At 40.1% G+C, this 13,849-nt stretch overlaps 1 protein-coding gene across 1 annotated transcript in view; it reads left to right on the top strand.

Moving 5' to 3' along the window:
• The first annotated feature begins 307 nt into the window (after positions 1–307).
• ARHGEF38 (Rho guanine nucleotide exchange factor 38) overlaps positions 308–13,849 on the top strand; it is a 148,713-nt gene continuing 135,171 nt past the window's right edge. Inside the window, exon 1 of the mRNA XM_079768954.1 lies at positions 308–597. Coding sequence (XP_079625080.1) covers positions 402–597 — 196 coding nt within the window. The 5' untranslated portion in view covers positions 308–401. The remainder of the gene's footprint in view (positions 598–13,849) is intronic.

The following is a 13,849-nucleotide window of genomic DNA, read 5'->3' as shown; positions in this document are numbered from 1 at the left end:
TCTGTACTTCCCTTGCTCCTGGCCTCACCTTGTTCTCTTTCCTTCCCCCACCTCTCCTTCCCCCTACCCCCAGCCCTCGCCCCACACAATGGGATTTTTGTTTGCCTCAGGAGCATGTGACAGAGTAGTCCCTGCTTTGCCTAGCTCTGTGCTGCAGGTCTCTCAGGTAACAGGTGGCAACTTCCCCTGTTGGATTCTAGGTATAAAGAAGAATGACCTCATAGGGGCGGGGCTCTGGGACTCCGAACAGGTGGCAGTTACAACCAGGTAACCCTGGAGTGAAGCCGGCTAGTGAGAAGGAGGCAGCTAAACTTGTCACTCTGGTGGCTTTAACCCTCGCCCTGAGGCACGGTAGCAACCAGCCTTTGCCTGCACGCCTCTGAAGCGTGTCTTTGCCTCAGATGGAGCCCGAAGAAGCCACTGGGAAAGGAAACATGGGCACCAAGAAAAAGAACCTGACCTTCTTGAGGTCCCGGCTCTACATGCTGGAGAGAAGGAAGACTGACACTGTGGTTGAGAGCAGTGTTTCTGGGGACCACGCTGGTACCCTGAGGAGGAGCCAGTCTGACAGGACGGAATACAACCAGAAACTACAAGGTAACCAAGAGAAATCAATTGTCCCAGGTTCCTGCCCTCCCAGCTTGTTTTCTCCTACACTTCCATCTGCAAAGCAAACACTTAAGGCAGAGGAGGAAATCGAATATTACCTCCTCTCTAAGAGGAAAATAAGAAAAAATAAAATGGAAGTAAATGTAACTCATAAATTATTGGAACAAGTGATTACTTGCTTCAATAGTTCAAAAGCCAATTCTGAATTATTCTTCCTATTGTTGTTTTTTTTCTCATGATAACAGTAACATTTTTTTTTTTCTGCTTCCTGCCCTCCTTCCTTCCCCCTTGTCCACCCGACTCCAGGAGTGGAAAGCACTAGAAAGGAAATAATTTAGAAAGCTGCAAAGGAGAGTTTATCTCAATAGATAGGTATGAGGTGTCACACCATGAGATCCATCTAGGTAATTGCACTGGACTGTGATTAAAAAGGGGCACGAAACTACAATCACGTCTGTGAAAAATAAAGACTTGTCAGCAGGATGGTGTGTAACAGGATTTGTTGAAAATCACTTAGGTGTTCATTCCTTTAGAGTGAATCAAACAACATCCAAGTATGGTAAGAGATGTTTAGCATGCTTGGATTGAATGACTTTTGGGGAAATAACTTCAGTGTAGCTTGTGATGGTCGTGAGATAATTTGACACAGTTGTTATAACATGTCCTCTGTTTCAGGCCTTGAATTTCTCTATCCCTTCCCATCTACCCTCTCTTTCCTCCTCCTCTTTTTCTCTTGAAGGTCACTTACACCAGGAAACTTAACTTGAATGTTTATATTGTGCAATGTTTTAAGTATCCACGGCCGTCCCTGTTATGTGAGCCTCGGAACCTGTCTCTTCCTCTGTGGCCACATTGTGTGTGAGCTCTCAGAATCCCACCACAAGTGTCCTTCTGGATTGAAACACTGGAATGAGGCCAGAACGACCAATGGGACAAGCTTGTACTTAGCTGGTCTCTTTCATCAAAAACATGCTTGCACTTAGTTATGCAGGTTAAGTTAAAAGAATTAAATCTTTGGAATTCTTACTGTGAGTTCGTGCTTTTAGCAAAACCCGAAAGCTCAGAAGTAAAATGTAGAGTCAAGTCTTATTCTTAAACAATAATGTAAATATTTTTTTAAATTGGGGGAGGGATGACATTTGATCTTTGAAATTAATTATTCTCAAGGCAATTGATACTTTGGGAAGAATGCAAATGTTAAAAGTCAGACACATTTGTTTCTAATCCTGTCTCTTTAATTTACTACCTGTAAGGCTTTGAGCTAATTACTCAAGATTTCTGAGCTTCAGTTTCCCTGTGAAAATGGGATATTGAAACTATGTACTACTATTAGGAAAATGAAATTAGATTAATTGCATGAAACATCTCGTATATTGGCTAACACATGGTATGTGCTCAATAAGCAGTAGTTATTTTTAATTTTAGGAGCAATGGATACCATAATGATAGAACAAGACATACCTTCTACTAATGCAAATTTCCTCTTCAACTAATCTATGTCAACTATTTTCTATCCTTGATGAAGAGACCACATAGAGCGATTCTGGCAAAGCCCACTGCTGTATCCCTAATAACATGTTTCTTCTCCTGAGATTCACTGATTTAGTATTTTTTTTTTTTTTGGTTCAGATTTTCCATTAGCAAAGTAAAAATGGAAATACTTTTCACTATTTACTTCCTAAACTTAACTAAAAAAATAAGTCTATAACCACAAAATACAGCCAATGTTTGTTAGTTACTCTGCAAGCAGAGACTTCAGGTTTCTTGTACACTCCACTGGATTTGTTACTGTCCTGTGCTCTGTTGGATCCTGTCTTTGAAGGTGAAAGAAAAGACTCAGGAGTGAAGCTGTATTCCTAGAACTCCCTATGCTGGAGGAAAATCATCAGGGAGTTTGCAGGAGCACATCAGACCTGTAGGGATAGACTGGCCTCCTAATAACTAACTTTTTTTAGAAGTATAGTAGAACCTCGTTTCTCAAACTTAATTCATTCCGGACAGCTGTTCAAAAACCAAATCATTTTTTCCCCATTAGAGATAATGTAAATTGAATTAATCCGTTCCAGACTTCCAAATGATTCCGTTTTAAGCTTTCTTATACACAGTACATGCCTGATGCACTGTTTAATCTATAAATAAACACATAAGAAGAACATGAAATGTAAATGAAAATTTAACAAAAAGGAAAGGAAATGTACAGTAAAAAAAATGAAAATTTAATAATAATTAAAGCAGCAATAAAAAAAAAGAAACCACAAAAATATTCTGAGATTTTAACATTGGTAAACTGACTCATATACACACATTCTCTCCTTTGTTGCCTGAGAACATGTGACTGACCATATAGGTATCAGCCTGAAAGGGTTGTCAGATTGTTTGAGATGGGAGATGTTTGAGAATCGAGGTTTGACTGTAGCTCTTAATAAAACCTAAGTGTGATATCTAATGGGTAATACAGCTTTTAGTATGATTCTTCCCTAACTCCTTTGGCAACAATATAAGGCACTTTCTCATTAATCTTCAAAGCAATAATTTCTGTGGGTTTGCACTCTGGTCCTACTAGATCCATTATCATGAAGATGAGTCCTAACCACCTAAGAAGCTCGTTATTACTGCAATGTGGAGAGTTTTTGCTCTGCCTACCTTAGACTAGGTAGTTCCCTGGGAGGCACTGAATGAATACCTGAACTGGTTAGAGCCCTCAGAGAGATGGCTTGCAGCCATGTGGGGTCACAGTGTACTTTCATATACTGGAAGGCTGCCTCAAATTGTTTAGTCACTTGTCAGTGCTATGTTGCTATCTGAGTATTTCAAGTAGCTGCTCTAACTCTCTCTCTCTCTGGAAGGGAGTTCTGTGTGTTCTGGGAAATATAAGATCTTTTCTCTGGTGCCCCTGGGCTCGCCTCTTAACTCTATCTACTTGCTCAGTTCAATTTCTGACAGACATCACTTTAGTATTGTGATATTCTAAATTGTAACTTTAAAAAAAAAAGGTACACTGGGTAAAAGCTACTAGATTAAACAATAGAACATGGTTTTGATGAGAATATCATAAAATCTTTATGATATTGTGGTCACATCAGCATAGTCGTTCCTACTAAGCCTCAAGTTGTACAGTGCCAGCCTATTGTTAGTGGCTTTTTTATTTCAGTTAATTTATTGGAAATGTTATATGGTAAAGCAAAACCAATACATATGCCAGGAATTCCAACTGCAAAATCATTATGGGTAAAAAGCCTGACCTTTGCTCTACAGGAGCTTAACAGTCTCTTTGGGAAAGATAAGACAGGTAAACAAATATAATAAAACGACAGGACAGAAGTGGAGGTGAGATCAGTGGGTCCACAAAAGCAGGAGAGGATTTATTCGGGATTGAGTGGAAGAAGTTGTTAGAAAACATTAACAGATGATAAGGTGGGGATGAGGACAAAGGGGCAGAATGGGGGGAGAAGCATGTTTTAACCTCTTCATTGTACTTACCTTTGTCTGAAATTAAAAATATGTTGCTTGTTTCTTTGTGAAACGTAGGGTGCAGATTCTTCTTCTGTGGGTCTTTGTCCTACAAAGTTGAAGAATAAATTCACGGGCTAAAAGATTTCTTTAATAAAAATGTGGAAGTTTATTGTAAGTGTATACAAACTCTCCCTGAGGAGGGGTCCCCAAATAGGAAAAATCTGCTCGTTCTCTCTCTCTAATGGAAAAAAAAAAATCTAAAATCTGCCGAGTCTCTTTATAAGTGCTGTAGCTCTTTGTCTGAACATGACCTTTTCTAATTGGACCCTTCCTTAATTTAGGACCCCCCATGCTTTCCTCATTGGTCACTCTGTTACATAGTATCAGTTTCAAAGGTCAAAGCCCATGTGGTGTCCCCCTCTTATCTCCCCCTTATCTTGCAACATTCCTCTATCCCCTGTGAAAATATGTTTCCCTCTTCCCTGTATCTTATGACTTTTCTTTATCCTCTGTGAAAATATGCCTGCCTCCTATAACATTTCTCTATCCTCTGTAAAAGTAAAGTAAGCATTTTGGTGTCTCCAAGCCCCCACTTATGCATTCCTCTCCCATGAATCCCTCTTATTTCCTAAGAGTCCCTGTCTTGTCTCTAAAATTCCTTTCACTTGTTTATTGCCTATTACTGACTTTTATTTCTTCTCCCATCTTTCACCCCCCAAACACTCTACATAATTGTTCCATCTCTGAACTTAGAATCACTCCCAGCACATGTGAGCACTCAGTAACTTTCAAGCAGAATGAATGATTGGAATGATCTGCTTCAGGATGGAAATGAGTGCGAGGCAAGGCATCCAGCCCTGAATTATGAACACTTGTGTCTTCATATGTGAGGATAGAGGTCTCCATTAATAAAGATGATTCTTCAGTAAAAAGAAATTAACATAGCAGAGCTTAAAATGTACAGAATTGACTCTATAACGAATAATTCCTTAGTGGAAGCCTATCTCATTCCCGACTCTACCTTTTAGAGCACACCAGACCACACCTCAGTTCATTCTTCTTCCATACAGAATGTGAGGACATCATCTCAGCTGCCTAGCTAGCTCAATTGCATTTGAATGGGAGCCACAGAAAATGATCCAAGCAGGGGAAATTTAATGACTGAGTTGGTAAACTATTTTTTTTTTGGGGGGGGGGGGGGATGATTTGTATATGATTATATGTGTGAGTTCTACATTTGACATTTGCTTGATTTAAACAGTTATGCACAAGTGTGTCTGTGTGTATGCAGATTACCCAATCTAATCTATTGTATGTAGATATATAATTGTGTGTGTACTTCAGATGTATTTCTGTAATAATTAAAAATTGCTATAAAAAAGTGTATTGATTAACATTCAGCAGCCTTTTCTGAAAACCCTATGTAATTGATATTAGTGACATTATAAATGCTATGGGATGAATGTTTATGCCCCCCACCCCCCAATTCATATACTGACGCCTAACCCTGAGTGCGATGGTATTAGGAGGTGGGGCCTATGGGAAATAATAGCATCATGAGGGTAGAGCCCTCATGAATGGCACTAGTGCCCTTACAGGAAGAGGCCTGAAAGAGCTTGCTTCCTCTCCCTTTGCCCTTACCAGCCACCGGATCTGTGGGGACCTTGATCTTGGACTTCTCAACTTCCAGAATTGTGAGAAATAAATGTTTGTTGTTCAAGCTACCCAATCTATGGTATATTTATTATAGCAACCCAAACTAAAACAGTGGCCACACTAAGCTTCTGGTTAACTTTTTGGCCAATGCATATTTTTGCTTATGAAGTGCCAGGTGAAAGAGTAAGAGTGAATAGTAAAATGTCATTACTGCTGCTGGTAAGACAAGTCAAAAATCACATCCCTGAATCACACTAGGTCCATGGTGCTTTATGTACTATTATTATTTATTTTTTTCAAAGGCTATCATGTCATTCTCATTGATAAATGATTGATTGGTTGTTTTATGAAAGCCTGAAGTTTTCTCACTATGATGATCATAAGGAACCAGTTGACCACATGAACTTTATACAGAATAACATATTTTGCAATATGAGATTAAATAGCTCAAATAAAAAGTTAAACTTGTAAGATTATGGGGCCACTTAACTTGTAATGATTTTTAAGAAAACATACCAATCAGTATGTGAGCAGGAGGAGTTGTTAACACTGGACGATTTGGTGAGTTTTGTTCAAGGCCAGTGAAGGGTGGAATAAAACGAGTTTTCCCGCTGTCTGTGCATGTTTCTATCCCAGCGCTCCAAGCCCTCTTTGTTCCTGTCCGCTCTTTCAGCACTAAGGCACTCCTTCCCCTTCCCATGCCTCCAGCTCCCTTTAGTGAAATGGGAAGGACTTGGGTCCGTAATGTGACACCAATACAAACAAGATGTGCTTCATGGTTTGAAGGGCAACTGTGTTTATAAACAGCAAGACAATTTTAAAACTAATTATTTCTGTCTTGTCGCATGCATAGAAACCAAAGAGAAGCATGATATTTTACTTTCCTTTTCTTTCTGTAAAGTTGTTTTGAAGTTTTTAAAAGAGACACATGAATCAAATAAAGTGTGAGTCCTGGGAATTAAATTGCAGCTATTTCACTAGACCACATTGTGACAGGAAATTTTTCCCTTCTATAAGCATCATGAGAAATGTACCTGCCTGGATGGCTTTGCTCAGTGGTTAGTGTCAACCTAAGAACCCAGGAGGTCATGGTTCAATTCTGGGTCAGGGCACATGCCCAAGATGTGGCTTGCTCCCCAGTGTGGGTTGTGCAGGAGGCAGCTGATCAATGATTCTCTCTTATCATTGATATTTCTGATATTTCCTTCTCTCTCTCCCTCTCCCTTCCTCTCTGAGATAAATTATACCTTAAAATAATGACATAGTTGGGGAAATGTACCTTAAAATAATGACATAGTTGGGGAAAGATTGGTGAGAGAAAAGCATTCAGGGGACATTCACCTTTGTTTCTGTTGGGACAGGAAAGGAAAAAAAACCACACCTCTTTTTACGAATTTCTTTTTCTTTCTGCCATAATCATATTTACTACAGTACTTTTTGGGTATTAATTTCCTGGTGAAGGTGGAATTATTGCAAGAATTGCTAGATTTGTTAGCAATATCACCATTAGAACCAGGCAAAATTTGGCTTCAGGTTGTATTTTAGAGCATCCCTCTGTAGTCCCCTCTCCACCAAGTAGGTGGGGAGTCCTTGGGGCCAAGGTTACCAATAACCTGGGATCCCTACCATCATTTCTAGACTAAGTGCAGGGTATCGGGGACCATGGCATATTTTGGCATGGCATGTTCTGACTCCTCAGGTGGTAGAATTTGGATTTGAACTCAGGTGCTTTAAACATTTGCAAAATAGAATGTATATAATTCATTGACCTAGTAGGTGTTTTAACTGCATGGTTTACAAGCAGTGAGAAGTCAAAGCAATGTGATGGTTACAGCAAGTGCTATATAATAGGATGACATTCCTCTACTATTATGGTAAAGTTTGACCTGCCTAATTTTTCACTTTGGACTACACATTTTTTTAAAAATTATTGTGACATTCCCCTGACACAGTGTTGTTATTGAACAAATGTTTTGTTTTTATGTTTAATTGTCAGAAAACAAAATTACGAAGTTAGGTTAAGCAAACCTGCTCCTATAACAATAGTTTCATGATTTCCAATTCCCACTTTGTTTGAATATCTTGATACTATGTCTTTAATTTTATGCCTGTTGTCATATATTTATTTGCATCTCTATAAAACTTAATTTACCCCCAAAAACCTGAAAGACCCCACTCTATAGCAGTGGGGTGGGGGGAGAGTGGAGGGGAGAGAGGTGCTGCTGCTGCTACTGCTGGTGGTGGTGGTGTATGCATTTGCAAGTGAAAAGAATGGAAACAAGCAGCTCTTTATCTGGGTAAGGAATGTTTCAATAGAATTCAATGAAGTCAGCCTAAATTGTGAGTCTTACACATGCAGCAGGAAAATAGAGTGTTATGATTAAAAGCCTTTGTCCCAGGTTGTTTTGAACAATTTCTTTCTTGATTAATGAATGGCAGAATGAAATGAATTCGCTAGGATGCCTGCACCGAGGCCCTTGGCGGAGAAGGTAATCTTGACTGTCTGACATCCAGCGCCTACTTAAAGAAGAAAACTTCAAGGTCATGTCATCCAGCTATTGCTCTAAGTACACTGAGTCAGTGCAGCCCTCACAGAATCGTCTCTCCCAAGTGCATCTGAATGCTAGGTCTCCAGCGCCCCTACCGAAAGCCGTCACAGATTTCTGCTTCTGTCTTTGTTGGGAAACAGTTGAAGACATTGCTTACCTCTCTCAGCGCTATTCAGTTTTATTCAAGGAAAAGCGTTGGTTTCCCTTAAGAATTAGAACATATCCCCCTTCCAGGTGAAAAACAAAGCAATTTACTTATTTAGCTGCTTGTTGCTTACAGTCAAATTTGTACCTAATGCCCGGCCTTTATCATAGCCTTAACTTTTCTTCCCCCAAATCTCAGCAAGTATGGATTCTCATCTTTGAGGTTCCAGCTCACTCACCTTCTTGGTGCGTCCTCCCCTGACTGTCCTACCTACTGTGGTATAGGGGAGAAAAACTTCCCCTTTATCCTCCAAGGTTCTATGGCTGAGACCTGCAAGTTGAACGGACAGAAGAGAGATTAAAAAGGAAAAAAGCGTATGCATTTTAGTTTAGGTTACTATTTCTACATGGCATGGAGGATGAAAGGTTAAAGTAAGTGGTGCATGGTGTGCGGGCAGGCTAAATAGCCATCACAGACAGTGATTAAAGAGAAAATTAATTGATTTAAGGAAAAGGGCTGGGGGATGGGGATATCCAAAGGGGAGGGCTACACAGCACTGAGTCAAAGCGTATTGGGTCCATGACAGCAGCAAAAATATACTTAGGACAGTGAAACAATGAAGGGCATAGAAGAAGCCACAGGAAAGCCTAGGCTGGCTGCTTTGGCTCACAGAGAAGTCAGAGACAAGGGATTAGCCTGGAATGAGCTGCCACTGCCCATTGCTCCCCTGGTTGCAAGTCTCATGGGGGAATGGCACAGGTGTGCTCCTTGGAGGGAGAGTGAGCACTGGGTCCTTTGTCCTGGAAATCTTAGGGGAGGTCTCAGGGGAGTGTCTTAATAGAATATTCATCAGCTTTCCAGGTGTGCTCTGTCAGGGTCCTGGTCTCCACTGATTGGTCAGTGCCAGGGCAGGGGGTCACTAATCAATGGAGCTGGTCCTGTGGCAGCCATGGTGTCACTTGTCTGGTTTTGCTGCCTTTCTGGGCCTGGAGCTGAAATACACCTGAGGCCTGGATGTAATCTTTAGGGAGGAAAAGGTCAGAGGGTCTAAACTGCATGGCCAGTGTGATATGCTAGGAAAGGATATGCTGGGAGTGAGGTTCTTGTTTTCCAGTTTTGCCCCTTGCTAGGCATGCAGAGCTTTCTGCCCTGGTGTGTTTCTGTACCTGGCCCATTGTCCTTGCTCTGGGGGTCAAACAGAGAACTTGATAGGAAAAAAGTGACAATCCTAAAGAAACAATTAGACCCAGGGGCTATTATACCATTTTAGCGCAAAGTGAGTGATAAATTGTGGCCAATGTGATAAGATCTAGTAGCCTAGGGGTGTTAAATTGTGGGAGGGTGAATAAGAAATATATGGGAAACTCCTGAAAGATAAGGGCTGCCTTAGTGAGGTTTACTTGCATAAAGTCATCTTGATGTTAACTCCCCATTGCCAGTGATAAGAATGTTCTCTTCTTCCTGATATAGAGATGACACTTTTCTTACAAAAAAATTTTTTACCTTGTTTTTAGGTAGAAAGGGGGAGGGCAGAGAGTTCTTCCTGAATCTGCTGTTTCTCAGTAGCCTTCAGTTCAAAATAGTCAATATGTCAAAGCAGCATATATGGGGGTGTTATGTTCTGATCCCCTTCAGGGTCTTCATACCACCCATTGCTCTCTGAAATTTTGCTACTTAATTCTATTTTTGCCTCTCTTGTCTATTTGAATGTAGTTCTCCTTTGGGATAGAGACTTATTTTAGCACTTAAGTAATGCCTGGTTTATGGTAGATGCTCAGGTCAATGACTACTTACCTATTGATGAAAAGATATTCAATTACTAATTACAGCTATATTGACCCTTATGATTAGGTATATTGGCATTTGCACTTCTGTCATTCTCATTTCCCCACTACTTAATTATAATCAACTCTTGGGTAAACAGTTTTAAATTCTTTTTCTGTAAGAGAGAGAACATAAGTAAATAAATTTGATTAAACAAGAAAATTGAATTTCTTGGCTGAACAACATGTTAGAAATAAGGTGAGCCCCAAAACCAGGATACTCGGAGCCAGACAACAAGGCAGATGCCTTTACTTCTGCAGGAGGGTGCACATGCACAGGGTCTGGCCGCATGCACACTGAGCAGTCCACTTGGGTTTTATGTCTCACACACGTCACCTGTCTCTCACTCTTGATTGGACAGAGCTTAGGCTCACATTCTTGTGTGATTGGCTAACTTAAAGGAAAAAGGGAGGGGATGACCTTTGCCATTTCAAAATAGCAGCCCCCAGGGGAGCTGCAAGTCACCCAAGCCAAAATGGTGGTTGCCTAAACTCCTTTCTTTGACAGAAAAAATTGTTTATTCTCACAAACATGAGATCACAGTTTTAACCAGTTAACTGCTGCACATCCCAAACGGAAACTATCCCCACACACCACGATATTTTTAATTTAATTTAAAAAATCAATTTGCAATGTCTATTATAAAAACAAATATATTACTCACAATTTGGGTGTTCTTGAATATTTTCAGCTGAAAATTCTCACAAACAAAAAAAATGACTTTAAAGTTGGTCAGGGCTGCCATTTCGGGAAAACATTTTTTTTTTATAGACATGCGTGGCATGTGGGGAAGGTCTGCCACTTGCACCTACAGATGCTTATGGTGTACAATGGGTTAATGCGTTTATTTAACAAGCATTTGCTAGGTGTCCATATGTGCCAGGTATTGATTAGATCTTGAGACTATAAAAATAAATGAGAAGCAAATCCAGCCCATTCAGTGAACCAATAATTTCAGCAACATTGTATGTGCCTGAAATATGGCTACAGGTTGAGCTCTTGGATTGCAGATTCTAAGATGGAGATGAGGTTGCAGGAGGTTTATTAGGGAGTGTCCTTGTGACTACCACTTGGTGAAGAGAAAGGAAGGGCATAGGATTGGGGGCAGAGGGAAAGGTTGCAGTGTGATGTGGTCTCAATGGAAGAGTAGCCAACTCCAAGGTGAGTTCTGAAGATGAGATGATCCTGTAGAGTTGTTCCCAGCCCAGTGAAGGACCTTGGCCCTTTTATCACCTTTCACGTTATTGGATGGGGTCACCTTGGGAAGGGCGCATGCCTTGAGAGATGCTCCTGTCTGAGACAATTATTAAAGAGGACCTGTCTGCTGCGGGCACTCCCAGGCACTGGGACGATAAGTCCTTTGTTCCTGAGGCGAACTGATCAGCTCATCACAGCAATCCCCACATATTAGTGGTAATTATTATATCAGAAACACAAAGTGATATAAGAATTGTGATGAGAAAGCTCAAGTGTACACTAAAATGTCAAGAGATGTGAAATCTGAACCTTGAAATGCATTTTTTTAGTATTTTTATTGAATTTATTGGAGTGACAGTGGTTAATAAAATTATATAGGTTTCAAGTATATAATTCAAAAATACATCATCTGTATACTGTTTGCCAGCCTGGCTTGGGGTTGAGATCCCACACTTCTCAGGGGGAGTAGGTGAGATATCCTTGTGAAATTAGACGCCTTCCATGGGAGTAGGTCCAGACCTTTTCACGTCTTTACCCTTCTTACTAGTCTATGTGTAACTTCTGTAAATCCTTGATTATAAGACTTCTGTTCAGCTAGTCTTCAGTTGGTTATTCAGGCTTATTGTTCTATATTTTAGTTATAATTTCAGTTTTGTCTGATAGGAGGTGAGTATACCTTCTAAGTACTCCAGAACCATCTTGGATTCCACTTGAAATCTAATTTGAATTTGGGGGGTCAGGGGGAAGAGGTTATTCTAGACATAAGGAGTAAACATGTTCTAATACATGGAGCAAGGTAATAATATTTTTTTTCTTGTCTGGGGGGGTTCATCAATGAAAAAGATGAGCATCTATAGTAGGCAAATAGGTACATTATATCATTTCACTCTCTTAACAACTTTGTAGAAAAAAAATTATCATCATATATTGACAGATGATTAAACTAAGTTTGTAAGTGGTGAAGTCAGAGTTTTACCAAAGTCATCATACTTTTTTACCCACCATGCAGTTTCCATTTCTCTAACCTTAGTGGGTTTTTTAAAAATAATTTTTTATTTTTCAATTTAAGTTGATATACAATATTAGATTAGTTTTAGGCATACAATAAAGTGACTAGACACTTATACAACTTACAAAGTGATCACCCCAATAAATCTATTACTCATTTGACACCATACATGGTTCTTACAATATTATTGACTATATTCCCTATGCTGTACTTTACATCGCCATGATTATTTTGTAACTACCAATTTGTACTTCTTAATTCTTTTATCTTTTTCACCTATCCTGTAAACCCTTGTCCCACCTGGCAACCATCAAAATGTTCTCTGAATTTATGAATGTTCTGTTCTGCTTGTTTGTTTATTTTGTTTTTTATTTTTTATTTTATTTATTGATTGATTTTATATATATATATATATATATATATATATATATATATATATATATATATATATATATACTAGAAGCCCGTTGCACGAAGTTTCGTGCAATAGACTTTTCCTTCACCTGGCTGCCGGCACCAGTTTTCCGCCAGCAGCAGTTTTCCTCTGGCCACCCGCCTATCAGAGCGCCTCCCGCCAGCACGATCGGCCACCCCGAGAGGAACTCCGATCGGGAGGCGCTCCGATTGGCGGGTGGCCAGAGGAAAACTGCTGCTGGCGGAAAACTGGTGCCGGCAGCCACGCAATCGGCCACCCCGAGTTCCGCCACCAGCGTCTTCCGCCGGCCCCATGGGTCCTTCCGCAGCGCCGGCCGTTTAGGCCGGCAGGAGGAGCGGGGGTCCGGGACTCGCGAGTCCCCGCCCCCCCGCTTTTACCGCCAGCCAATCGGCCACCCTGAGTTCCGCCCCCGCGCCTCCAGCCGGCCCAATCGTGGGCGTAGCGGAGTGATGCAATTTGCATATTACCTTTTTATTATGTAGGATATATATATATATATATATATATATATAGAGAGAGAGAGAGAGAGAGAGAGAGAGAGAGACTCGTTTTTCCACTTATTTATGCATTCATTGGTTGATTCTTGTATGTGCTCTGACCAGAGATTAAATCTGCAAACTTGGCATTTCTGGACAATGCTCTAATCAACTGAGCTACCCAACCAGAGCCTATTTTGTTTTTTAGATTCCACATATAAAGTGAAATTATATGGAATTTATCTTTTTCTGTCTGATTTATTATATTCAGCACAATACCTTCTAGGTCCATCCATGTTGTTGAATGACAAGATTTCATTCCTTTTTTTTTTTTTAATGGCTAATATTCCGTTGTATACACATACCACTTCTTTATCCATTCATATTTTGATAAACACTTAAGTTTTTTCCATATCTTGGCTATAGTAAATAATGCTGCAATGAACATATTGATGTATATGTCTTTTTTATTTAGTGTTTTTGGTTTCTTTGGAT

The sequence above is a fragment of the Cnephaeus nilssonii genome, assembly GCF_951640355.1.
Source record: "Cnephaeus nilssonii genome assembly, chromosome: 1".
Lineage (NCBI taxonomy): Eukaryota > Metazoa > Chordata > Mammalia > Chiroptera > Vespertilionidae > Cnephaeus > Cnephaeus nilssonii.
This window is presented reverse-complemented; position numbering and strand designations above follow the sequence as displayed.